Source organism: Marmota flaviventris, chromosome 9, assembly GCF_047511675.1.
Source record: "Marmota flaviventris isolate mMarFla1 chromosome 9, mMarFla1.hap1, whole genome shotgun sequence".
Lineage (NCBI taxonomy): Eukaryota > Metazoa > Chordata > Mammalia > Rodentia > Sciuridae > Marmota > Marmota flaviventris.
In genome coordinates this window covers 13,201,369-13,229,175 of record NC_092506.1, presented here as the reverse complement: position 1 = coordinate 13,229,175, position 27,807 = coordinate 13,201,369, and the positions used below count along the sequence as shown (strand labels likewise).

At 47.4% G+C, this 27,807-nt stretch overlaps 1 protein-coding gene across 1 annotated transcript in view; it reads left to right on the top strand.

Annotated features, from left to right (window-relative positions):
- The first annotated feature begins 11,214 nt into the window (after window positions 1-11,214).
- Dtx4 (deltex E3 ubiquitin ligase 4) overlaps window positions 11,215-27,807 on the top strand; it is a 34,549-nt gene continuing 17,956 nt past the window's right edge. Inside the window, exons 1-4 of the mRNA XM_027944613.2 lie at window positions 11,215-11,447; window positions 19,885-20,608; window positions 26,565-26,626; window positions 26,937-27,098. Of these exons, the coding sequence (XP_027800414.1) occupies window positions 11,237-11,447; window positions 19,885-20,608; window positions 26,565-26,626; window positions 26,937-27,098 (1,159 nt within the window). The 5' untranslated portion in view covers window positions 11,215-11,236. The remainder of the gene's footprint in view (window positions 11,448-19,884; window positions 20,609-26,564; window positions 26,627-26,936; window positions 27,099-27,807) is intronic.

The window sequence follows — 27,807 nt, the reverse complement described above, 5'->3', positions numbered from 1 at the left end:
AGACCCAATACAGGTGAGCTGGTGGAGATACCACAGGATCCTTTCTGACTGCCATGTTCTCCCAAGAAATATTGACTAGCACTTTTTTTCTTACACATTTTTCCCTTTTGCAAATGCTAATCTAGAACCCTACAGGAATTCTGGGGGAAATAGCCGTCCGCTTCGTAAGGCAGTAGCGGTGGTGCCTAGCAACAGATAACTACCCCCACACCCCCAAATGCAACCCATGCACATGTATATCATAGTTTATCTTCTCATCTCTAATCCCTTCATATCCTCACTCTCCACTTGGCCATTGTAGCTGTTGTTCCAGAATCCCTCTTACCTCTCTGGATTATTCCACAATTATTACTTCTAACCCTCTGTCTCACATGAGCATATTTCTACAAGTCAAACCACTAGACACAGCACCCTCAGACCCAGCTTGTTGAAGCTCAAGTTGTGCTGACTGACCCCCAACCCCAACCCAGTTCTACCTCCTTCCTGATCACAACCCCATCATCCAGACAAAAAAAAAAAAAAAAAAATTCAGACTAGAGTCCCTGGAGGCACTTTTAAAATACTTTCCCTCATCTTCCAAGTATACATGGTCTACAAGTCTTGTGGAATCTGTGGTTTTCCTCAAATGAGAGCCATCTTTCCAATTCTTCACTTCTTTCCGTCTCTTCCATCAAACACATTACCGTGGTAGCCAACTTTCACGTAAGTCTTAATTTTTAGGGCTTTGCTAAAAGTTTAAGTAAAATATCATGATTGACCTCTGACATAATCTGAGGAGATGAGTATTGTAGTCTTCTCAATGCTACAGATGTAAGATCATCCCCAGCCAGGGAGCAGGTTTGGGGACCACAGGTGTCTGGTTTTCAAAGCCTGGAACCACAGAGCTCACTTAGTGTCATCTAGAACCTGAAAGTCTGTCCTAGATGGCCAGAAGCTCTAAGCTGAATTCTTTCTTCTGGCTTCCCTAGGGACAAAGTGTCAGAAGTGCAAATATCTGGAAACCCCTGAGAAGAAGCTGGGGTGGCAGGCCAAAGGGTGAGGAGAAAGAAGCTCATCAGTTCTCCCAATGGGGAGGGAGCCCATTTCAAGGAGAGTGCCTCATTTGATCCACCTCTCTCTCCCTCCCTTCTTTGCTGGAGGCAAACTCACCCAGGCCTTTGGGCCACTTGTTTTCCAGTGAGTAGGTCTCTGAAGGCCCTGCCTTTGCTCCACTAAACTTTGCTCCTGGCCTCCCGTCTCAGGACTTGGGACTGGAGTGCTTGCTGCAAGGAGAGACACAAGAACCATGAGCCAGGGAGGAGATCAGGTCTCGCCGCATGGTGTGGGCCTCTGGGAGTCCCTGGTCTTGAAGTGTCATGAAGACCAAGCAGGGAAGGGGACTGTTCTACTCAGGGGGATATAGGGTGAAGTGGGGAGTGGTAGTTGGAGAAGCCAAGAGCAAGTCTCAGCAGCCATGACACCCAGCTTCCTTGAAGAGAAGGGAAGGACATGTGATGAGGAAGCAACCACAGGGTCATCAGAGTGTGTCGGGGAGAAAGACTGCACTGAGTGTCAGCCAGAGCCAGGTGGCCAGAGGAACTGAGAGAAAGGAGAGGGAGTGGACGAGATGCTCCGGGCAGGCGGAGAGCAGGGACAGGACCCACACACAGCTGTGTTGATGCCTTCAGTCCACCACCAATACTGATTTATGTGCTGGGTGTGTCTTTACCAATGGCAGTAGAGAAAAGCCGGCATAGTCCTTTCCCACAATTCCCTGTCTTCTTCAGACATCTCCTAGGGTTACTGTATGATTGCACCTTTCCCCTACTCTGTGTATCATTCCCTAAAGGTTTATTCCTGGACTAAAATTCAGTTACAGTGTGATCATTTGAATAACTTATGAAGGATGAAACAGGGAAAAAATGAATACCACCTCTCAGCCTGAATATCCTCGTTATTTTCAGATTATTCCATGTTTGCAAATTTGCCTACACCCTAAAATTAATCTGTAACCTCTCAAAATCAAACACCTGTGGTGCTTTCCCTCGCTTGCAAAAATGCACAAGTGGTGGAAACTTCAAGTTGCCTGTGGCACACATTCCCAGCTGAGGTGAGACAAGACCATGTGAGAGCTAAAAGAAGTTCAGACTTCTTTTAGCTCTCATACTATACACAGCTGTCCTTGTCAGTGTATATTTTACCCTACATTCTTTGCAGTTTTTGATTGTTTGGTGATTTTGCTGTTTAAATGGCCCCCATGCATAATGTTAAAATTCTGCCTAGGGTTCTAAGCAAAAGAAAGTTTTGATATGCCTTATAGAGAAAATATATGTGTGAGTAAGGTGGGTTCAGACATGAGTCACAGCTCAGTTGGCAGTGAGTTCAATGTTAATGAATCATACCACAAATTAAATAAGTTGTCTTTTAACAGGAACACATGTAAAATTGTTACATATTGTCTGATTGATAAAAATGATGTGACCAGAGACTAACAAATTTAACCCTGTGTTACCCCAAAGAACTGTGGCCCAAATATTCTCTTCTAATTTAGTGTTGACAGCAACTTCATACAACATAACCAATACAAATAATGAGAATGGAGTGTATATCATTTCAAATATAGTTGCAAGTGTCTGATCATCATAGGGACTTAAATTTATGTGGCTTTACTGTTTGTTGAACAATTCCTGATATATTATCTCAACACCTGCTAGATAGGCAGAGCAGATGTTACTATGCGTATTTTCTGCATAAGAAGGCAGGATAACTGAGTTGTTTCCTGGTACCTAGGAAAAGACCAGGACTTAATCATGAAGTATAGTTCACTGCTCTTTCTGTTAATTGAGCTGTTTCATCAAAACAAGACACTGTTGTATCCATTACTGCATCCAAAGTACATCCACCCCCTGGCCCTCTTAAGAAACGCTGTAACCTTTCTAATATAATTAATACCTTTATCTGATTTTCTTTTTCCTATCTCTAAAAACAAGGTTAGTTGGAAAATCCAATGTCAGCCAACACCTACTACCATCCACTCTGCTCTAATTCCCAGTTATTAGAGCAGTATCCCTAGTCCACTATTGCATGCTACTCCAGAGCTCTTCTTGGCAATGAGAGAAGACTGAAGGGATGTTATTGCATTGATTCAGGGCCCCAAAACATGTTCAAGTCCTCATCCTGGGTATGCATGTATGTGACCTTATTTGAATAAAAAGGGAACATCCAGGCTTAGCTGGCCTGCCTTAAAAGTGCTCAGAACACTTACTTTAGCCTATGATTGGGCAAAATCATCTAACACTAAGTTATAAATAAGTTTTGAATGTCTTGTGTAATTTCTTGACTTCAAATCTCTATAGAGTGCAGTATTTTCTCTTTACATTCATGATTGTGCAGCTGACTGGGAGCTGCAGATCCAGCAACTCCCCAGCATTGAGAGAAAGTATCATACCCCATGTTGCTACCCGGGGTAAAAATAAAAATTCAAAATTTGAAGTGCAATACTGAATGCACATTGCTTTCAGACTACCACGAAGTCAAAACCCCATAAGTCAAATCATCATTAAGTTAAGGACCCTTTGTACAAGCCAAGGGATGCCAAGGATTGTCAGAGGCAAGGAGAGATGCATGGAGCAGGACCCCCTCAAAGTAGGAACCAACCCTGCTGACACCTCAATTTCAGACTTCTGGATTCCATTCTGTGTGTAAGGGGAATAGATTTCTCTTGGAAGCCACTAAGTTTGTGGTACATTGTTGCAAGCTTGGTAGCTTGAAAAAAAAAAATTATAAATCTATTCTCTCACAGTCCTGAGACTACAGAAGCTGAAATCTGAAGTCAAGGTGTCCGCAGAACTGTGCATCCTCCAGAAGCTCCAGCGGTATATCTGATCCTGATTTCTGGTATCTGCCTGCATTTCTTGGCTTGTGGTCACACCATTCCATTCTCTGTTCCCATATCTACATTGACCTCCTCTTCTGACTGTATCAAATCTCTCTCTGCATATTTCAAAAGAATGTTTGGGGCCCCCAGCTTATAAATCACCTATTCTTAAAATTCTTAATTTAATCATATCAGCAGAGTTTTTGCCCTGTAAGGCAGCATTTGTATGTTCTGGAGATTGGGACATAGACATATATTTGGGGGCCACTACTTATCTTAAAACATGTGCCAAGTGCTGAGGATGACTTGGGAAAATATACCTCCAAGAGTCAGGGATGGATGTCTATTTTTAATCTCTATAGTTTATGCTTGCTCTTCTCATTCTTTTTTTTTTTTTTCTAAGTTCAATCTCTTATAAATGGGAATGAAATTACACAATCTGATGGGAAAAGTCATACACGGGGCATTTGATTTTGATTCTCACCTTCCTCATTCATAATAGATGACTTCAAATATTTTTTTTCTGTGCATCAGTTTATTTTTCAACCATTGGAGGCGTATTTGCCTCTCATTTTTCACTGCACTCTTGGAATGACAAGTGCTAGGTAAAGTTGTTTGCTGTTAGCGATAGCATTGCTATGGTCTGAGCCTTTGCGCTACCCTCACCCCCACCAAACTCAGATGTTGAAGAGTAATCCCCTGTGGCAGCATTAAGAGGCAGGACTTTTAAAAGACAATGTTTTCAGGGTTAGTGCCCTTGTAGAGGAGGTCCAGAGAACTTATTTGACATAGTCACTACATGATTGTACATCTAAAAGGTTCCATCTATGAAGAATGGGCCTCACCAGATACTAAATCTTCTAATGCCTTGATCTTGGATGTCCCAGAACAGTGATAAATATCTGTTGTACATAAGCAACCCACTTTATGGTATTTTTATAGCAGATTATAAATAAATATAATATGCATAGCTGGATAGCTAACTAATTTCTCAAAGGAACAAGGAGAAAGAGGAGGAGAGGATTTCTATGAGACAGGTTCAGGAATATAAAAAGATTCCCTGGGATCTGGTAGCAAATTCTGTCACCCAAATGATGGGGGCAGCAGACATAGGGAGGGAGGATAAAGTTCCCTACATTTGAGAGGTGAGATAGAAATAAGTCTTCTAATGGTTCATGTTACTCACTCTTCTCTGGGCAGGAGAAAAAGAGATGTCATGACAACGGGCAGCACATCCATGGCCCAGCAGCAAAGCAACATGGCTCTGACTACTGAGTGAAGTAATTCCTGAAGCAGAAATAAATGGTGCCAGCAAAAAAGACCTTATATCTGATATGTAAAGCTCTCTGACATCTTGGAGTGAACTAGAACATTTTAGAAATCCATTTAGTGAAATCCTGCTAAAGCAGTCATTCAAAACTGAAATTAAGTGCATGTAGCCTATTTCTTTGCACACCTTGAACTCTCCCTTCCCCTCTACCTCAACTTTAGCGGCTTTAGGAAGAAGATAATTAAATGTAGGACTAAGATCTCCCTGTCCCCAAGGAAGACTGAAATCCATGCACACCTATGCCCTACGCTGGGGAGGGAGGAGGTTCAGGGATGGAGGGACTCAAATTTATGGCTCTGTGAGATTCAGGAACTCAGGTTGCCATCCTACCCTCTCCTATGTGAGAACAAGATACAGGGTACAGGAGTGGCCAAGCCACCTAGGACTGAAGGAGAGAGCTGAGGTGAGATAGTGTTCATGGAAGCAAAAAAAGGGTCTCTCCTGCTCACTGACACTGAGAGTTACATGGAGAGGCACAGACACTGGTGCTGGGGTGCCAAGCCCGGACCAGGGGCTAAGGGAGTGAAAGAGGTCAAGGATCCTCTGTCCCCAACCTAGCTACCCCTGCCTTGCCTCTCTGAATTCCTTGGGTTCTTGATAGCAGTAATTGTTGCAGCCTCTGGTTTCCATCATGCTCCCACAGCAGGCAAAACAATAGATCAATGAATAGGGGTTAGGTGAGATCTGCAGTGGAAAAGGAAAGTGAAACTAATCTTGTAGATGGGGCCTTTTGTGTGGGTTCAAAGTGCTGCTGTGGAGTGATCTGTGCCTGCACCTCCCCATCTCAGAGGGGATCCTCCTGTTCAGCATCTGTTTCGTGTGGGCATGTAGATTGTCCCCCAAACACATTTTCCGGCTCTGCCTGGGTAGACTAGCAATAAAAGCACAGAATCTGGAAGAAAGGGAAAGACCAGCTGTCGTTAAAGACCAAGGCTACTTGAGAATTCAGGGAGGCCTTTTCATATTTAAACGTCACCACCTGCCTGATGCAGCTGCCAAGTACAATCCTAAATGGGCAGCCTGTGGTCAAACCAGTTGAAACTGACCACTAGACCCAAGGAGCCTCTTCTATTTGGCATCTTCTTTGGGGGATGGTTCAACTGAGACTGTTGGCTAACCGAAGGAGGATCCAGAAGGCCTTGGCAGTTAAATGCAAATGATATGTTCAAGAGCTCAACAGGAATTACCAAGAATACAAATAGTAGCCTGCTGGGGGGGGGGGGGGGGAGGATTCTGTAATCCCAGAGGCTCAGGAGGCTAAGCCAGGATGATTGCAAGTTCAAAGTCAGCCTCAGCAATTTAGCTAGTCCCTAAGCAACTTAGTGAGACCCTGTCTCAAAATAAGAAATCCTTTAAAAGGGGGTTGGAGATGTGGCTTAGTAGTTAAGCACCCGGGTTCAATCCCTGGAATAATAATAATAACAATAACAATAATAAAATAAATGCTGCCAGGATGCAGGGTAGTGTTAGCGCAAAAGAAGGAAGTTCACTGCTTGATACATTTCTTTGGGTTCTGAAGACAGCACATTCCACATCTGGGCATACCCTCCCACCTATTTACAGGTGAACACAGTAGGTCGTTCACTTTGAGTGGGGCCTAAGTTAGGAAAGGGTTCCACATAAGACCCAAGCAAGGTGAAAAGAGTATTACTATTTGGACTACACAATCTGACTGACCCTTTGGTATGAGAAGGACTTGACATGGAAAAAGAGGCACTGTGGGTCTTACAGTAAGCACAAGTAGGATAATCAGAGGGCGGACTCCTGGGGTTTCAAATCAAGGCCATATGAATTTTTCAGTGGAGAATAATAAACCTCCTGAATGTTACCTCCTGTATACTACTGGGTCCTGGTATGGGTCATCTAACCATGAGATAACAAGTGACTAAACATGCAGAGCTTCTCCGGGTATGGTAAGTTTTATGAGATCTACCAAGTCATAATGTTAGGTGTGGCCCAAACCCAATTTCTTAGAAAATGGAAGTAGAACACTGAGCATGAGCAGCACAAGAGATCAGACATGACTTGCCTGAGGAAGAGGGAAGCAGACCCCATCCAAAGGCATCCATTGCTCTAACCCATGCAGCTTGTGAAAATGTTAGCTTACTAATCAGCTGACTTTAAGATAGGAAAGTTATCTTGGATTCCTGGGTGGACACAATATAATCACAAAGATCCTTAAGAGTAAGAAAAATGAGAATGAGATATGAAAGAAGTAAAGAGATGTGGATTGTATATCAATCAACATTGTATGCTATTAGTAGAGGGATAGACCCATAGATCAATGGAACAGAACCTAGAAATTAGAAATAGATCCAAGTGATTTTTGTTGTTGTTTTACTGAGGATTGAATCCAGGGGCATTTAATCCCTGAACCACATCCCCAGTCCTTCCTTCCTTCCTTCCTTCCTTCCTTCCTTCCTTCCTTCCTTCCTTCCTTCCTTCCTTTTCTTTTCTTTCTTTCTTTCTTTTTCTTTTTCTTTTTTCGAAAGGGTCTTGCTAAATTGCTGAGGCTGACCCCGAATCTGCAATCCTTAGTCTCCTGAGCTTCTGGGATTACAGCCATGCACCATCTTGCTCCATCAGATACTTTTGTTTTAGAAAGCTCTCTAACTTCCACAGTATAAAGAAAAATAGTAGAAGGCACAAACAGCCATTTGTCAAAGTGTATATACAGATGACAAAGAATCACGTGGACAGATATTCAACATCGTCAGCCTTTAAAAAGAAACAAAAGTTAAAAGCACAATGAATCATCACTACACACCTAACATAATGGCGAAAATAAAATGTACTGACAACATCAAATGCTCATGATTCCATTTGCATAGCCTTTTTAAAATGACAGAATCATAGATATGGAGAACATGGTAGCAGGAGTGGAGGAAAGAATGGGGAGGAAAGAATGAGTGTGGCTATCAAAGTGCAATATGAGGGTCCTTGTGGTGATGAAAATGTACATTGTGTACAAAATGTATATTGCACGATGTATAAAACAATGGTATTGCATCAATAAAGGAGCCACAATGTAACTATTCTGTTTCTCGACCCTGTCAGTATCAGTAGTAATAGTTTTATAAGATGTTTCCATTGCATAACAAGGGGAAAGGAGGTGAATGAGATCTGTCTTATTTCTTAAAATTGTAGGTGAATCTATTATTATTTTCAAATAAAAATATGATTTTAAAAGGCAATGAAACTTCTTCCCAACTCTTTATCTTGGGTCATAGTTTTTGGAAACCAACCTTTTGTGAAGATGCCAGTCTACAACATGGATAGGCCACCTGTGGGGACGTGAACTGATAGCCCTTGTTGAGTTACCTGATGGCATCCAGCATTGAGCATGAGAGTGTAAATGTGCAAACCTACAGAAGATTCCAGCCATCCTTTCAGTTGCTTTGAGCTAATGCTGTGTGCAAGCAGACACTAGCTGTCCTCAGATGCTCTCCTCAAATTGCAGATTCATATGCAAAAATAAATGCTTGCTGCTGTTTTTGGCCACTGGTTTCTGAGTGGTTTATTACATAGTAATGGGTAATTGCATAAAAAGGGACTTTTTGTCTATGAACATTCCACAGAAAAAGAAAAGAATCCCTTTTTCATTTAAACTTTGTGTTAAGATAGCATTTTTTGAAGTCTCATCAAATTATACCTTTGAACAGTTCAGAATTGGCTTCATTCCAGTTAGTCTCAATTAGCGAGGTTTTATTATAGCTACCATATGTCCAAATTACAAATTAGGCATGTCATTTGGTTAACAATTCTTATGCTACTTATGGGTATAGAAGGCAATTTGGAAGACATTGTTTCGATATTAAAATAGAATTTCTGCCAGGCAGGGTGGCATACACCTGTATCCTAGCACCTCGAGACTGAGGCAATAGTCACCGAGTTCAAAGCCAGCCTCAGCAACCTAGTACGGCTCTACACAAGCTAGTGAAGATGAGGTAATACTTGCCAGAGCTACGAGGGTGTGGGTGTGTGTAAGACCCTATCTCAAAAATAAAAATAAATAACAAGGACTGGAAATGTGGTACAGTACTTAAGCACTCCTGGTCTCAATCACCAATACCAAAAAAAAAAAAAAAAAAAGATTTTTAGGAATTTGTGGTATAGAATATTTGAAATTAGGATTGTCTTATGAAATCCAAGAAATGTATACACATAATTATTGTTGACATATAAAATATTTCCAAATGAGTTGCTATGAACTATAAATACATATATTCTACAATTGATGTGAAATCATCTATATATTTACTTCCTCTTGCAAATTGATCTGGCTACATATAAATACTCTCATGTGTCATTAAGTATCTTAGTTCTGCTATATAGTACACTGCTATATTTAGCATGACAGATACAAGAAGACCAGATATAAAATCAGCCTGTACATAGAAAGGTAGGAGTCAGTCTCTTTCTGCTTCTCATTCTCTTTCAAATAACCAGTTCAACATTTGTTAATAGCCCTGTTAACTGTCTCAGGTTTGTTTTACCTGGGAATTCCTGGTTTTGCTGACCAGGTACTATTTTCTTTCTGTCTTGTAAAAATATAAAAAGATCATAGGACATCATGAAAAAAATGAATGTTTCAAAAAATTATTTTGCTCCCTAACATAATTTATTTTTATTTTTCCATATCCTCTTAGATTGTAATAGAATGAATTCATATTTTAATGGTTGCAGCCTCAGCGAAACAAAATTCGTGTTCTCAGACAAGATTGTGTAATCATGACTTCAATCCATGAGCTTAAATTGAAATAACCAGCTCATGAATTAAAATAACCAGGTCTGGCTTGTGTTTGTCCTAGTGCCTCATGATTTTGGTCAGAAATACTGCAGGATAAAGTCCATTTAACCTGTCTCAATTCTTGACTCTAGCAATGCTGAAATGAGCCCCCTAAAACACATTTGCTCTACACGTGGATGGTATAAATCCATCAGTCATCAAAATTTCGCATCCCTTTGGACAGGTTCTTGGAGGAGTTTAAAGTTCAGCAGTGCCAACCGTTGTGGCTTTTGGCCGGCACGCGACGCTTGGAACCAGCAGGGGGCGTGAGAGCTCCAAACACCCGTCGGAGTAGCCAGGGGGTGTGGCTTCTGCATCCTTGACGGACAGCTAGGGATGCTAGCGAAAATGAGGTAATACTCTCCAGAGCTATTAGGGCGTGGGGGTGTGCGTGCGCGTGTGTGCAAGCATGAGTGTGTGAGTGCGTGCGCAAGCCGGAGACTGCTTGTCTCAGATTTCGCGCTGCGGAAATTGATCGTGCTGCATTAAAAAAAGAAAGAAAGAAAAGAAGGAAGATTCTATCCTATCTTTTTTGGAACAAGGCTGCAAAGTTGGGAGACGGCGACGGTGCCGGGGCCGTGTCATGGCGGGTAGCTTCTCGGCGTCAAGGAACTGGGGAAACCCCTGCAGGCGCGGGTTTGCCTTAGTGCCCTGTTTGGGAGGGGCGATTCATTCTGGAAGCGACTGAGCAGAGCCACAGGGAGGGGGAGCTCTCCCCGCGGCTGTGACTGCATTTCGTGCGGCGAAAGGGTGGGGAGGGAGGGGAGGAGTACAGAGCGTGCCACAGCGAGCGCGATCGTGAGACTAGATCCCACCCCGGCGTCTGCAGAGCCTGAGGCGCAACTGGTGCGAGGGCTCTGTCCTCGCGTCCCGGTCAGCCCCCGCTCGCGGCCGCCGGGGCTCGGGCCGCGCGCTCGCGGGGTGGCTTTGCCAGGCGGGGGCTTGTTTGCAGAGAGCCGGGCATTTGCATGAAGCCACTCAACCCCACGGAGCAGCGGCAGCAGCAGCGGACCCCGGCGGCGGCAGCGGCGGCGCGTGGTCCAAGCCAGGCGGCCCTGGTCTCCGGGCCCCGGTGGATGCGCGGCTGGGGAGGAGCCCATGGGCCGGAGCTGAGACTGCCCGCGGCGTTGGGGCGCGGGGCTGGGGGCGCGGTCGAGGCCCGGAGGCGGCGGCGCAGGAGGAAGCGGAGGAGGTCGGGCGCGCCGAGCCCGAGAGGCAGGCAGCGCAGCGACGCCGCCGCCGCCGCAGCCCCGGGCTCGCCATGCTCCTGGCCTCGGCAGTGGTGGTCTGGGAATGGCTGAACGAGCACGGCCGCTGGCGTCCCTACAGCCCGGCGGTGAGCCACCACATCGAGGCGGTGGTCCGTGCCGGTCCCCGCGCCGGGGGCAGCGTGGTGCTGGGCCAGGTGGACAGCCGTCTAGCGCCCTACATCATCGATCTGCAGTCCATGAACCAGTTCCGCCAAGACACGGGTGAGCCGCCCACCACCCTTTGGGACCCGGGAACTCCCGCCTCGTGCACCCACCTTCGTCCACACAGTGGCACTTTCGTGCAGTAGTGTCACCAAGAGGTGTTGGTGCTTCATTCCTCTTGATCCTCTTAGTATCCCACCATCATCACCAAATACACATCCATGCAAGTAATTATAACTACTGGTTATGCAAACCTAGCTTCAGCCTAGCCAGTAAGAACCCTCCCCCTTCACGCCCCCTTTTCAGCCCTTAGTCTCCCTAAGTCCTTCCTTGTAGAAATTCTGAGGCCTTCTCAGCCCATAAGCTATCCCAGCCACTTGCACCTCTTGGCTGACCCCGCTTTGCCCTCAGCACTCTTGGGCCTGCCACATCCCCCCCCCCCCAACTTTAGTGTCTCTTCTGTCCTGGGTGTGGGCGCTGGGGAAGAAGAAGAAGGGATCCCCCGGGTGGGTCCTGGGTGTGGGCGCTGGGGGAGGAAGAAGGGATCCACTAAAAGAAGGGATCCCCTGGAGGTTGCAGCTGCTGGGAAGCCTGTGGCCCTCTCTGGGAGGAGAGAAAGGAATTGGGGGGATCCCGGGGATGGAACCCCCTGGATGCTGTGGCATTCCGGAAGACCTCTGCTGGTGCACTCCAAGCACCGAAGCAACAGGCCAGAGCAGATGGAGAGGAGGGGGAGGGATGGGGCTCTGGAATGCCTGGCAGGGAAGCCTCTCCCTTTGTCCCTGGAGGAGGAGGAGGAGGCCCATTCCTAAGAAGAAACTGTCCTTAGGCTTCTGACTGAACTGTACCCTGGGTATCCCATGATGGACACCCTGGCCTCCCAGAGTGCAAACTCCTAGCTTTCCATGAGAATCAAGTTGCCATTAAGGCCACCACAACCCTACTTCCCGGCTGACCATCCTTTCCCTCTCGGAGCCAGGAAGGGTTCCTGGAAATGGAGGTTAGGGTGAGGGTGGGGGACACTGGAGGGAAGAGGAGAGCCTAGCTAAGCCTCTTCACTTGGTCCAGTGCAACCAGCCCTAATTGATGACCCGGAACAAGTCTCTGTGTGTCTCCACAGTAATCTCTTCAGGGACAAGGGGGGGGGGGAGGGGATGTTTCTGGAATTCTGGCTGGGCTTTCCCAAGAGTGTAACCAAGGAGCCTGGAGAAACAGGTGTGGTGGGGAGGGAGTAGAGAAAATCACCAGGGAGGGCCCTGCCGCCCAGAGAACAGCTGCTTGAGCAGGACATCTCTGCTTCCTTGGAAAGCCCCCACATCCTGTGTGCTAATTAGGATTGTCATGGGAAGGGGGTATCTTTCCTCCCTGTGTCCCCATCATAACTCCCAACAATCTCTTTGCCAAGACTCTGCCAACACTGGCCTATTGAGGAAAGTTTTCTGGGGAAAGGATTCCAGAAGTTTTAGCCTCTGGCTGGCCTAAATCTTGGTGGGGAAGGGAGGGAGGTGGAGCTGGGAGAGACTGGGAGGAGGGGAGAATAAGGGGGAATGTGGGGAGATGGGGAAAGAGGATTAAATGTGTGAGAGGGCGGAAGAGCCGGGTAATTGTGCTACTCTGTGTGCAGAGGCCGTGGAGGTGAGGGTGAAGGCCTCAGATTGAGGAGAGAAGAGGGATTATAGCTGTCAAGTGGAGAGCTGAGCCCTGGAGGTGGGAGCATGGACCACCCGATGGGATTCCAGACCTGCTCAAAAATAAATAAAAGCAGGGATTAGTTTTTTCTATTTCAGACTCAATCTCTGAAGTGTATAGCGAACCACCCTGGTGATATACAGGTATCCGCCCCTCTCCCATTTTTGGTAAGGGCAGAGAGGTTTAATGTGTGTTTGCGTGTTTGTGTTGTTTGTGTTTGCGTGTTTGTGTTGTCGTGACCTAAAGGATGCTTTTGACACAAATGAAGTTGTACAGAAACCTGGGCTGATAAAAAGCTACTTCCCAGGGACTGATTCTTCTGTCCGAGGACAGGTTGACTACTGCCTGGTGACTGGCAGTTTAGTTAAAGTCTGGGGGCTCTTGAATTTTTAGATCTGAGTCAGAGAACTGGCCCTGGGTCATTTTAAAGACTGCCTCCGTGTGCATTTTATATTCAGACTGCTTTTGTTTCACCCACTCACTCAGTCAGATGGTCAACCTTCCTGAACACCTCTCTGTGCCAAGCCCTGTGCTGGGTGCTGAAGGCCCTGGGCTGGATTCCCAGGAATGTTGGGTCTGTCAGGGAGCTTGTCAAAGTTAGAATAGAATCTCTGGGCTCTGAACCCCCCTTCTTCTCCCTTCCCCAACACACACATAATTCCTTTCAATATCTCACATTGATGAGACCATGATACGGTAGGAGCTCTAAGCCACCAGCTCCCAGGCAACCTCAGCCAAGCCCTGGCAATGTTTAATTAAATTACCCACCATCCCCAAGCCACAATTTAAAGCTGGGAACCAGAAATATCCCTATAAACAAAAGACCTGGAAGTTCCCTGCCTAGAGGCAATTCCTCTTTTTTCTCTTTCTTTCTTTGGTTGCCTTTTCTATGGAGGGACCTTTCCTGACTGAGAACATTGTCTTTTTAGCAGTTGTTTGCCTGGCTCCTCAGCAAGTCCAAGTCTCCACTCTGCTGGGCTCCTCACCTCCTCCAGCTGAGTCTCCAAGGAGATGGATGGGAGGTTGCAGACACCGTCTGCCCGCCTCTGTTTGCCCTGGGCCCTTCTCCTTCCCCAGACCTCCTGAGGGTTTGAGCTCATTTGCATTCTAGGCAGGTCTCCTCTAGTCATTTTGGGCTGAAGTATCTAGAAGAAGGGAAGAGATTCAGTTAGGTAGAGGGACTGTTCTTGGCTGCTTCTGAAAGCCTTTGTGGAGTCCTCTCCACCAGAAGTAATTTACCTTGACTGGGCTGCCATTTTTCCCTTGTAGGATGGTGACCAGAGTGACCGGAGAGCTTGACTTCACCGTCACTTAACCTTTATGCCCTAACACACCTAGTTGTCATCTCCAGGGTTCCAGCAGCAGGATGAGAAAAACCCAGACTGGGAGTGAGAAGGCATGACTCAGGCTCATTCCAGACTCACTGCCTACTGTGTGACCTTGAGCAAGTCCCCTGACTGCTCACCTCTCCTTTTCCCCTGTAGAGTGAAGAGTAGCCTTAAGATCCTTCCTTCCTCCCTACATGCAGATTGGAAGGAGAATGGAGCTAATGGGATGTGGCACGGTGCAAGGGAGGATTCTTAACAGTTTGGAGTTTTCTGTGCATTTTTGTCTTCTTTATGTCTTTAATGTGGCAAGAAGGGTCAGACAGAAGAGGTGGGTTTGACTACAGGATTTGACAGATGCTGATTTTTTTAGACTCCCTGCCCCATACTCCCTCCCTGGTGTGAGCACTGCTGTGAAGGAGGCAGTCATTATGGTGACCCATGGTCACTACAGTAGGGAGGATGCACCCTGTGTCGAGATCGTGCCAGGCATGCTGCCCACGTCACCTCTTCTGATCCTCACTACAATCTTTTAAACACTGCTCTTCCCAATTTAGAGGAAAGGAAACAGGTTGAAAGAGTTTCAGTTTCTCAAGGGTTTAGGCTGGGGCAGAGCTTAGATTCTGAATCAAGTGCCCCATGCCCCACTCCTTTCTCCTGTGAACAGTTATGGATCAATTACTTTGTATAAGCACTGTTCCAGGTGTGCAAGATACAGCAATAATGGGACATCCAAGACTTCATCCTCATGGAACATTCTGGAGAGGGTGGGGCAGTGCTGGTAAGAAACACCTGAAGTGCCTGCTCTATCAGCAGTGAATCACTTGCATACATGTGTGTGACATGCCCTAGACATGTCAGATCATGCCTGGAAGGCATTGCCTCCTATTTCCCCAGAGCCAAAACATCTCGGATGCTTTGAGATGCTGGTGTCTGAGTGGTCCAGGAGGGCTGGTTTTCTTTCTCTTTCTTCTTCCTGAGTTTCTGAACATTCTCTATTCCTATCCGCTTATAGGTCTTTTACTTGGTTGACTGTACCTAGAACAAGGTAGAACTTCTTTAGACTATCTATTTTAAAGCCTCATTTCTAGAAAAACTCAAGGTTAGTATATTTCAAATGGGGCAGTCTCTGAAAATAATCAGAGAGTGAAATTCCACCATCTCTCTTGTCTCAAGTCTTTGGTTCTGAGGTTGTTTACTATCTCTCTCTTTTTTTTTTTTTTTAATATTTTACTTTAGTTGTAGTTGGACACAGTACCTTTATTTTATTTTTATGTGGTGCTGAGGATCAAACCTAGGGCCTTGCCCATGCTAGACGATCGCTCTGCCGCGGAGCCACAACTCCAGCCCCAGTTGTTTACTATCTCTAACTACCCTCTAAGGAGCAACTGAACTCTGTAACTTTCTGTCCAGAAACAAGCTCTTCTTCTCTTTTATTGTTTTTAATATTTATTTATTTATTTATTAGTTTTGGTAATTGTACACAATAACTTTATTTATTTATTTATTTTTACGTGGTGCTGAGGATCGAACCCAGGTCCTTGCACGTGGGAGGTGTGTGCTCTACCGCTGAGCCATAACCCCAGCCCCAGAAACCAGCTCTTCTTGACACCCCTCTGCCTGTTAATGGCACCACCATTTTGCTACTTTGCCATGGTCAGAACCTCAGGATTCTTTGGCTCATTCTACCACTCAGAGCTTCTTAGGTACCTAATATACATAGCCTTGCAAACACGTGATCTAACAGTTGAAACTTTAGTGTGCATGATGAAAACTCGGGTGCCCAGGTCCAGGCACAGGTGATATTGCCCTTTAGTCTTGAGGGCATTGCTTAACTGGATACCTGGCAATTACGAAGTAGCGGTCCTGGAACCTCACTTGGAAAGCTTTCAGCTACTCATGGTCAGTTCCTACCCATTTCTCTTTGTAGGGTCTTTTTTGTCTGTCATCTCTTTTTCATTTCCCCAACACGCCTCTACTCACTTGGAACTAATTAATAGAGCAGCTCTGGTCTTTCCACTTCTGTTTAACAAACTTGACTCCTCATTGCCTCCAAATTAAATCCATTGCAGTTTGATGATCCAGACTTCCTGTGCCCTGGCTCTGACATCCTGTCCAGGATTATCTTCTATGTCTTATATTTTCTCAGAGTTCTCCATCCTCTTCCCCTCCCCCACAACTATTCGTAAGGTCCTGTCTACTGAAATGCTGTCCCTTAGCATTTTTGCCCATTGAAATTCTCCTTATCATTCAAGTCCTATGCCACTTTTCATCCATTTCTTCAAATATTTTCCATTCCAACATCACCTCATTTATCCACGCAATATTTATTGAACCCCTGGGACATGCAAGGCATGTGAGATAGACATAGGAGCGAACACCATGATGCCCATTATCACAAGATTGGGGCTTGAGGGAGGGAGACAGGTACTCATCAAACTAGCAACAAATAAATGTGTAACTGCACATTGAGATAAGACTTTGGGAAAAAAAAAATAGGAACAGAAACTTGATCTGGTCAGGGCAGCCCAGAATGAATTCCTGGGAAATGATCTTTAATCTGAAGGATGAGCAATAAAGAAAATGCCATATTTTTAGGAGGGAAAACCCAGCATTGTGAAGAGGCCAGAATCAGAGAAGCATAACATGGGAGAGTTTGAAGGCCAGTGCAAGGAAAAGTGAACAGAACAGGTTAGGGTGTGAGGTGGCTGCAGAGGCTGGGGGGTGGGGGATTTGGTCTCTACCTAAGGAGACATTACAGAGAGATTTAAGCAGGGAGGAGATGTGGCTAGATTCACCATGCATTTTGTTGGCATCCTTCATGTGGTATATTTTGTACTTTGTCTTCTAATGCTGTCTTAGGCTGTGCACTGCTTGAAGAATGCTTGAATCTTTGCATTCTCCATAGAAACGAATGGGGGATGATCAGCAATATGTGATCAATGATTAAATGTCACTACAGATCAGGGGTCTTCAATCAGTCACAGCACAGTGTGTGGAGCCCTTGTAACTCAGACACTGCCTCAGGCACTGGAATGCAGACAGCTGCACAGGATGTCCCTTCCCTGACTCTGGACACCTATGCAAAGTGTGAAGACACCTGTGCTCAGCAGGCCCAGTCAAGATCTGCACTTCAGACTTCCTGAGGGTGGGGCCCAGGGTGGGAGAATATCTCAAGAATTGGGTGGCAAGTGACAGAGGACCTGAAGGATAAGGAAGATTTCAGTAGATAAAAAGGGCAAAAGAGGACATTTCAGTAGAAGGGACCTATGAACGATGGGGTAGGGAGTCAGAGAACCCCGAGGGAATGCGAGAGGATAAAGGCAGCCTCTATTTGACAGGAGTAGAGGACAATACAGGGATAGAGGAAGATGAACTTGGAAAATAGAGCCCTGGCATGGCCTTCAGAAGTCCTGGTATAAATCTCAGGCATCTCCAGGTCAACAGTATTGTCAAGAAAAAAAAAAAAAAAACAGCCTGCAGAGACTATAAAAGAGTGCTGTGTAAACTCCAAAAACTTAATTTCCTCATCTGCAAAAGGTGTTTTATAGGATTGCCATGAGAATTTTATGGGCTGGCATATATGAGGTGCTTTCTAAGTAATAAAGATTGTGCAAATATGAGCCAAATAGAAAATTCTGGTCCCTTTCTCTCTTTCCCTCTAACTCACACACAACACACACACACACACACACACACACACACACACTGCATCCCTGAACTAAGGATTCCCCATAACTTCCATCCTGCTTGGACATACAATAGAAAGTCAATTACAATGATAATCCCTGTTTTATTGAGTTCTTGCTGCTTGCTATTCGTTCCTTCATTTAATCTTCACATCCACCTGTTGAAGTAGCTGCCCGGGACCCAGATGAGGAAGCTGAGGTTTATCACACAGCTGGAAGAACCTCTCCTGCTCTACCTAAAGCCACATTCTTTGTTCTTCAGCAAGTTGGTTATTAGGAAGGAAATGGAGGCTAACTAGGGAACTCCTGCCACCCCCACACCCCATCCTGATGTCCCTACATCCCCCAGCAGAGGCCCTGGTGCTGAATAGGGGATTGTTCTGCTTCTCCCTTGTGCCTCTGAATGTTGATGTTTTGGGTCATTAAGGGGCTTGGAGATGGGGTGGGGGGCAGGTTATGACCCTGGCAAAGTCCTGAATGGTCATTGTTCCTTTTCTTCCCCCCTTGAATGGGATTCTGTCCCCATTCTTGGTGTCTCCCTCTGGGTTGGAGGAGGGAGTGGGTCAGAGGCCAACGAGGGGAGCCTTTTCCCACCACTTTGATGGATAGAGCTTAAGCTGACAGATGCAGACATTCCAGCATCTTTGGAGCACTCCCCAGCCTGCTCGTCCTGCCTAGAGACAGGCGTCTTTACCCTTGACGTTGATACCATGAAATGAGCCCTGGTTGGAATGGATCTGGATTTAGGATTGGGGTGGGTAGTGAAGAAAAGGACAATAGTTCCCTTCCAAGCCTTGTTCCCTTCCAATCCTGCTGATTTGTTTGTTTATACCTTTACCTCTTCCCTGCCCCACGGTGGGACTATCAACATTAAGATGCTATCTTTAGAAGGATTCGATGTTTCTGAAAGAAAGACATTAGATAATTGTAAAATCCTCAGGCCCATGGAGAATGTTTTTGTTGTTGATATAAGATTTAGTGTTGGGAAATATGTAAGAGTTCTCTCACAGGTTACTGTAGGCTTCAGCTACGTCATTGACTTCAGCACCATTTTGTTTTTTAACTGCACCTATAAAGAGCTACTGCAAGCTCCATCACCTCTGCCTCTGAGTAGTCCTCTTGAGTGGAAGCAAAGTTGTTCCTCCATCCTGTAGGTGTCCTGTGTTGGTTTTCTGCATAGTCTTTGGCATAGGGCAACAGAGAAGAAAGAATATGATAGTCAGATATGAGAGTTAAAAGGACCTACTATGCTTCAAGGACTTTATATCCCTACATGCAATATGAAATCCAGTATCTGGCATGCACAAACATACACCTACCCAATGATAAATGAGTCACGTTTAATTTTTACAAAAAAGCAGATGAAGGAGTTATACTGTCTCAGGAGAGAAGGGTTGGTTAAAGAGTTCCATATTAGCTAGTAAGTGAATTTAAAAAAAAAAATTCTTTAAATTTTATTTATTTATTTATTAATACTGGGGATTGAATTCAGGTCCTTGCCACATGCTACCACGGAGCCACATCCCAGCCCTAAATTGGTTTGGGTGCTCTCCCATCCAGGAGGCCCCCTTGTCTGCCATCCTGCTCTGCCCGGGGTCTCCTTGGTGTTACTTCTTGCTTCTGCCCGGCTTTGATAGCAGACTCCTCAAAGGCAGGAATGAATGATCTCCTTCAGAGCTGACACCTCCGAGTACCGCAGAGCACACGGGGCTCCCCTGACGTTTGCATGTTAACGTGATACAGTTCCGTGTACACCACGCTGACCCTGAGCTCTCCTCTGTCCTCCTCTGGCAGGGACCCTCCGCCCAGTTCGCCGCAACTACTACGACCCATCCTCGGCCCCCGGGAAGGGCGTGGTGTGGGAGTGGGAGAATGACAACGGTTCTTGGACGCCCTATGACATGGAGGTGGGCATCACCATCCAGCACGCCTATGAGAAGCAGCACCCCTGGATCGACCTCACGTCCATCGGCTTCAGCTACGTCATTGACTTCAGCACCATGGGCCAGATCAACCGGCAGACCCAGCGCCAGCGCCGAGTCCGCCGACGTCTCGACCTCATCTACCCTATGGTCACTGGCACCCTGCCGAAGACTCAGTCCTGGCCGGCCAGCCCTGGGTCGGCCACCTCGCCTCCGGCACCACCCTGCTCCTGTCCGCAGTGTGTCTTGGTGATGAGCGTCAAGGCGGCCGTGGTCAACGGGAGCAACGGGCCCCTGCAGCCCACAGCGACCCGCAAGAATGTGCCCCCCTCTGGAATGGTCAAGCTGCCCCCACCACCAGGCCCTGGGGCCAAGCCACTGGACAGTACAGGCACCATTCGAGGCCCAGTGAAGACCGCCCCATCGCAGACGATCCGGCGACAAGCCTCTGGCACACCAGCTGGGGCAACTGCAGGCTCTCCTGCCAGCCCCCCAGGAGCCAACAGCAAGACCGGGAGGGTGGCCCTGGCTACCTTGAATCGAACCAACCTGCAGCGACTGGCCATCGCCCAGTCCCGGGTGCTGATCGCCTCGGGGTAGGTGCTTCCAAGGCTGCTCAGGGCATTTATTCACCTCAGGCAGAAACTATGACTGGCCTTGTGGGTCAGAGTTAAGAGGGACTGCCAGGACCTTAGCTCTGCTCATCTTGTGCTGACCCAGGCTGCAGGTGAAGGCCACATAGTATGGGGGAGGAAGGGTTAACAGTTTGTGGTCCAACAAATCTGGATTCTAGGTGGGACTTTGCCTTTCCCTTGTGGGTGCTTTGGGGCAAGATCTCTAACTTAGAGCCCTAATTTCCTCATTTGTAAATGCTGGCAATCCTATTCACATTAAAATCACTGTGAGGATTAAAGAAGTTTATATCAAGTCATAATGAGCAGCAGGAACTGAGCTCCCACGAGATTCTGGTTTGGGGTTTTTCTCCTCTCATTTAATCCTTACAACAACTCTATGAGATAGGCATTATTTTCCCTTTGTACAGATGAAGAAAATCAAAGTTCACTTGCTCAAGAGCACATAGCTAGGTTGGTAGGTTCTGAGACTCAAACTTTAGAAAGCTTGACGCTGGAGCCAGATTCTGACTCCATAGTGCTGCTTCCCTGCCAAGCATGTACCATGGTGCTGGCATGCAGTAGGTGCCAAATGTATGTTTTTCTTGCTGTTCATTGTCTCAGGTATTACAGCAGCAATGTGGTTATGTTGTGGGTTCTGTTATGATGGCCTTTTATGTTCTTGATCTTCTTGATCATAAAATGGGAGTAACCCAAGTCCATGTGCAACATCTGCAGCCTGAGCCTGCCAGCCCCTGGTTTCTTGTCAGCCTCCTACACCCAACTAATCTTCCCTTTCTCCAGAGAGACCTGGCTCTGCCAGCAGGCTCCGTGCTCCAGATGGTCAGGATGGTTTTAGGATTGCATTGGATGCCGAGTCTGAAAGTCCGGGCTGCCCTGAGGAGGCACATCAACACTGTGCTGTTTCTCTGCACACAGTGGCTTGGCACTGGGAAGAGAAAGGGAGGGAGCATACACTGCAGTGTGCCAGGAGGATCCGGCTGGGATTTGGAGGCCTGGCCTCTACTCCTGCCTCTGCCATTTGGTTTAAGCCACAGAATTTTGCAAGGTCCAATATCATTCTTTGACATTGGACTTGCCTTATCTACCATGGAATCATTGTGAAAACCTCCACAGGAGTTCACCAGATGCGCTCTTCAGCAGTATCTCATTCTTTTACTCCAATACAAGTGTTAGGCACAGGTAGAATGAACTCTCCAGGAGGTCCTCACAGCTCAGCCTGTGTGTTACAAGGAAGGTTTAGAACCCAGGATTCAGTGCCCTGGTCCACTTTTGTTTTGGCTAAAGCCCAGCTCCTCATCGAAGGCAAAGTAATTCTTAATTGGCAACATGCAAGCCAGATACAGGAGATTTTCATGACGTACTCTTAACTGGTGGAATATTTGGAGAGGGAAATAGGCACCAAAACCATGCCGTGTTTGGTTTCTCCACACTGCCCTGCAGCAGCATTCTGGGGTCCTCTAACAGAGCTTCAGGGTGATCGCTGGCTTTCAAGGGAGGTTCCTGCACTAGATAAGAACATGGCCTCCAAATCCTCACGACTGGGATTTGAGACCAGTTTCCTAGTTGTGCCACCTGGGGCAAGTTCTTCATCCTTTGCCTTTAGTGTTCTTATCTGTAAAATGGAGTGGTAATGTTACCTTCCCTCCAGAGTTCTCATGAGGGTCTATTGAGACATTCATTGTGTAGACTTAGCGGAATGTTTGACACATGCTCAGTTTAGTCACCGTGAGCTGCTACCATTATTACTAGCAGGTATCTACTGAATATATACAGTGGAGTTGTTGAAATCTATTCAAAGCTGAGCAGGTCTATCATGCCTCCTCCTCTCTGGCACTGTTGACAAGGGCCAAGTGACCTCATGCCATCATTGAGGGAGAGGCCCCCCAGTTGCTTTGAATCTTGATGAGGGAGTCGGTAGCACTTTATCTCCGGTCTTTATTCCCTGTGCCTGTCACTAGTATCCGACCTGGAGAATGGGGTGGAGGTCCGCACGGTGCAGTTTCCACAGGGCTCTAGAAATGAGTTGTTTTTCATTCTGTTCTATTCTCCTGACAAGGGAAGCCCCTGCCTACCCCTGTCTATATTCCAGCACTTTCCTTTTCACCTCCTACCACCTCTCTCACCCCACTGCCATCCTCTGCTCCTGCCTTTCTTGGTCATTTAATGAGCGTGTTTATTCCCTTTGTCTGGGATTGCCATCCACCTTCTGTCGTGTGGCCCCGCCCCCTCCTCTTTCTGCCCATGACCTCTTCAAGCAACTTTCCCACGGAAAAAAGGGAAGACGAGGGAGGGCGGGAGAAGTGGGATGAAGACAGGGGATGGGGTGGGGTGGGGGGCACAAAAGATTCTGTGAATTATTCAGAGACACAAGCAGGGGGTTTCTAAAGGGTGGGGGGGATGTGTGGTGGCAGGCAGGGCCGCCCCTCTGGCCCTCTCCTCCTCTGTCTGGGCTCCTCTCTCCAGCTAGGCTACAGTTGCCTTAGAGACAAGACCATTGTCCTGCCTGAGGATTCCTGGGTTGGTGCATAACTCAGAAAAACACTGCCTTTCACCATGGTATCTGCAGGATAGTTTCCCTGCCTCAGCCCTCTCCCCCCCTCATCTTGTCAAACCCTTTTCCTTTCTTGGTTTTATATTTTATCAATGGAAATTAAAACTTGGACCCTCCATAACTGGGAACTGGCCCAACAGACTGGGAGGGGGTCTTCTTGTTGGTGATCGGCCAACAAAGTAGTCAGCCCAGAGGCCTCTGGCTGAGCGGAGTTGCCTGGAGGATGTGACAGGCATGCCTACTGTGGGGTGGCAGTTTGATAGAAGGAGGGCCCAGGCGAATATTGCTGGGGCCCCAACAGAGTGGACAACATGGGCTGTTCTCCAGGGTTTTCCTTTCAATCAGGAACCATGGGGGTGGGGAGATCAGGTGTTGCCAACTGAGCAACCCCCAGAACTGCTCAGGGTTCAACTCTGCACCTTTACACTAGAGTCTCCCGTCCTCAAGAATCTTGGAAAGTGGGTCATCCAAGCAGGAAACGGCAGTAACTAAGCCCAATACGGTCCTTTGACAGTTGGACATAAAAGTGTAAACAGCCACCCAAATTTGCATAGGGCTCAGCTGTTTGCAAAGTATTTGACCTAGATCCTGAATCCTCACAGGGACCCCAGGACGGGATGGGGCGGGGGTGGGGGGGGCAGGCATTTGGGGTGCCCTATTTACAGCTGGGGTAACTCAAATGTGTTCAGGAAACTGCAGAAAAGCGAGGCAGCTCTACTGCAGGCACAAGCAAATCAGAGCTGAGCTGGGTTAAGATGGACATTCGTGCAGGGCTCCTTTATATCCTGCTCTGCTCCCTAAACAAATATCCCCCACCCTACCCTGGGCCCCATTGCTACCCACAGCCTGTAACAAGCCCTCCCACCACGTTGCCCCATTCCTAACACTCAAGGACAGGCTCCTCTCCCACCTGTTGGCCCCCCAGTGTCCTGTGTGTCTCTCATGTCCCACCTTCAGGCCCTCCCCTTCCTCTTTCCAGACCTTCTCCCCCACCCCCACAGTTCTTAGGCTGCTGGAGGGGGGGGGGGGTTGGAGTATTTCCTGGTTGACCAGATTGGGTGTGGAAACCTGCCAGTCCAGTTTGTGGGAACAAAGGTGGCTTTTGTCACCCAGATCACAGCTACTTATCAGCTGGAGTGGGGGACTTGGAGATGGCAAGAGGAAAAAGGGCAGGTGCAGGTTTGGGTGGCAAGTGCTGCCCTCTGGTGGGGAGCAGAGGTACAGACCACAGGAAGTGGCTCTTCTGCCCTGGGAGGGGACCCAGGGCTAAGGAGGCCACCTTCTCAGGTCCTGGGGTGGGGAGCTGTCAAGAAGGCATCCTCTAAACAAAGACCTTAGCTGTTCTACAGACAAGGACATCAAGACAGCCACGTTGACTGTGAGGAACTGTTGGCAGGGTTGGGACTGGAGTCCAGCTTTCTTGACTGTGTGTCCATCATACCATCCCTGGCCTTGCAGGGCAGGCCCCAGAGCCCAGCTGTTCTTGGCCTGTTGGCACCTGTTTTAAATTCAGCTTTCTCCTCTCTACATCCGGTTTTGCTTTATCCAGGGGAGTTTCCAAAGAAAGTGTCTTCTGGTGGCCTGTTCAGACCCACCCACTCTCACATCTTCCCATCTTTGCTGCATGTGTCTTCATTCCTGGGAGAGAACAGCGGCCCAGGCAGGCTCTGAGTACCTGAGGAGGCCCCATCTGCACTCCCATTCCTGCTCCCCACCTTCCCACCTAGTACTGGGTTTCCTTGTTACCCTACAGCATGGGGTGCTTGGGTATTGGGGATGATGTAAGAGCTCAGAGTAGTGAGTGACACAGTGAATGTCCCTGGAGCCCGATTCTGGGGTGTGATTGGTTTGTTTAGCCGAGTGACTCTGGTCATGTTTGCTGACCTGTGCACCTCAACTTCCTTGCCTATAAGACAGAGTTAACAACAGTCCTCTTCCATAGGTTGTGGTAAGGACCGATGGGTTTGTATGTTGTGAGCAGTTAGAACCGTTTCTGGAAGAAGGAGGCTCTGTGCATGTCAGGGATCATAACACAAAGATGAAGCCATGGGCTGTCCTGTTCACTGCTGTGTCCCCAGCATGGAGCACAGTATCCAGCACAAAGTAGGGCACAATAAGCACTTTTCAAATGCATAAATAAACATACTCTTTTCTCCTTCCAATTGCCCAGAATTGCTCTACCCTGTAGCAGAGCTGCTGGCTTCTCAGACTGTGTTACTCCTGGAAGCAACTGACCGGGACCACTGTCCTCTGCAAGCCAGCTGTGGAGTGTGGGTGGCAGAGGGGATGGCGTAAGCCCCAGCCCACGTGTCCCATATTTTCCTAGTCAGCGCTGTGGGCGGCCGGGCCTTTCCCAGGCAGCTGTGCCTCTCTTCTCCAGCCTGGCTTGTGTTGCTGGAGAGAAGGACAGAGAGGGGAGGAGGTTGTGCCTGATGTTTATGTCTCAGGGAGAAGGAGAAGTGACAGCTGTTCAAACAGTGGTTTCCAAAAGCTGGGCCTGGGGTTGGCGACATCTGCATCCTCTCAAGGAGCTTTGGAAAAAATGCGGCTCCGTGTGCTCCACAGGTGGAGATTCGGATCTGGGCCCAGGGCTCTCCATCTTTTTGAAAGCATCTCAGGGTGGCTCTTTTATACACTGAGATCTGAACTTGCTTCTTTATCTTTTCATCCCTTCAACAAATATTGATTGAATGCCTACGGGTGCCAGTCACTGAACAAAACAAAGACTCACTGAACAAAACAAAGATATTTGCTTACATTCTAGAAAGGAGCTGAGGAGCAACAACTTATTTTGAAAGATCATAAGTTCCATGGGGCGGGGGGGGGGCCGCAGGGAATAGAGGCTGGTCTCAAACTTGCCAGTAGGATAAGAAGGTTTGGAAGTGCCAGGGTGGTGTGGGGGGTAGGAAACAGTATTCAATAAGACCGGTTCAGGAACTTCACTAAGAAGGTAAAATGTGAGCCAAGACTGCAGGCGTGGAGGAGGAAGCTATGCAATCGCCTGGTGGAAGAGCACTTCCGTCAAGTGGAACAGCATGTGCAAAGGCTCGGAGGCATATGCTGCTTCCTCTGGCATGTAGGAGAAGCAGCAAGGGCAGAGTAAGGGGCATGTGATGAGAGGAGACCAGAGAGGAACAGAATGGAGGGTGCTGGCAAATCATGCATGGCTGTGTAAGCCTTGCTAGGACTTTGACTTTGACCCTGAGTAAAAACTGAGCTATTCTGTGTTTCAGGGTTCTGAGTGGTGGAGTAGCTCAGCACATCCGCTGCTGTGTTAAGAACCTCGCGCACCTTCAGTAGAGTTAGCACTGGTCCATTTTGTCCTGCTTCTCAAAACCATAATGTATCTGCTTTTTCCTTCCACAGGGTCCCCACTGTCCCAGTGAAAAACTTAAATGGTTCCAGTCCCGTCAACCCTGCCTTGGCTGGTAAGAGCTGCCTGGGGCTGGGGACTTGTTTGGGTAGAAAAATCAGAGCCATGAAACAGGTGGTGGGCATCTGCGTAGAGGAGAGGATTGGGATGTTCTCAGAAGCAAACAGGGATTTTAGGAACTGTCCTGGGAGGGCAGGTAGAGTTTGGGAGAGACTGGATTGCTGAAAACCAAGCACACTAGAGAATCCATGAGTCATGGGCACTCTCTGCTGGAGAGCAGGAGTCAGCTGATGGGGAGAGAGGAATTCGGGGAGTGCTGGGAGCTCATTCTTCAGCCCTTCCTCACCGTGCCCTGCCCCTTTCAGGAATCACAGGGATCCTCATGAGTGCAGCTGGATTGCCTGTATGTCTCACCAGACCGCCAAAGCTGGTCCTGCACCCACCTCCCGTCAGCAAGAGCGAAATCAAGTCCATTCCTGGCGTTTCCAACACGAGCCGCAAGACCACCAAAAAACAAGCCAGGAAAGGTACCGGCCTCTCGATCCAAGGGGATACCCACCATGAAGCCCTGGCTCCCTCCCCGACCAGGGGCACAGCTAAGGCTGTGTGCCTTGCTTTCTGTATCTAAGTGGGCCTCGCTGGCAGACTCTGATGGTTACACTAAAGTACATTATGTACGAAGCAGATGGAAAAACGTTGGGAAATTGAAATATGCGGTGCAAACATATAGAAACTAAAATATTAGGTATGGTGCAGAGAAGACATGGTAGAAGAGAAAGATCACTTTACTGTCAGAACAAAAATGGATTCACAGCCTAACTAGTTATATGATCATGTGGAACCTGTTTTCTCATCTTCATAATGGGGCAAAAATGTCCACAGCCAATTTTCAACACACATGTCCTGGAAAGTAGCCACGAGGGTTGGGACAAAGCCAGGGTCTTGTATCCACCTAGATTCTCCAGACCTTCTGGCCACTTGAATCTCCTTCAGGATCCCCTTCCTACCTGCCCACAACCCAGCTACCAAGGGGTTCATATACTACCTTCCTGGCACCAAAAGAACCTGGCATAGCTTTGTACTAGTCCTTTTGGTCTATAAATCCCAGCAACCTGAGAAACTGAGATAGGAGTATCACAAGTTCAAGGCCAGCCTCAGCAACTTAGCAGGACCCTCGGGAACTCAGTGAGACCTTGTCTCAAAATAAAAAATAAAAACGGCTGGGGAGCTAGCTCA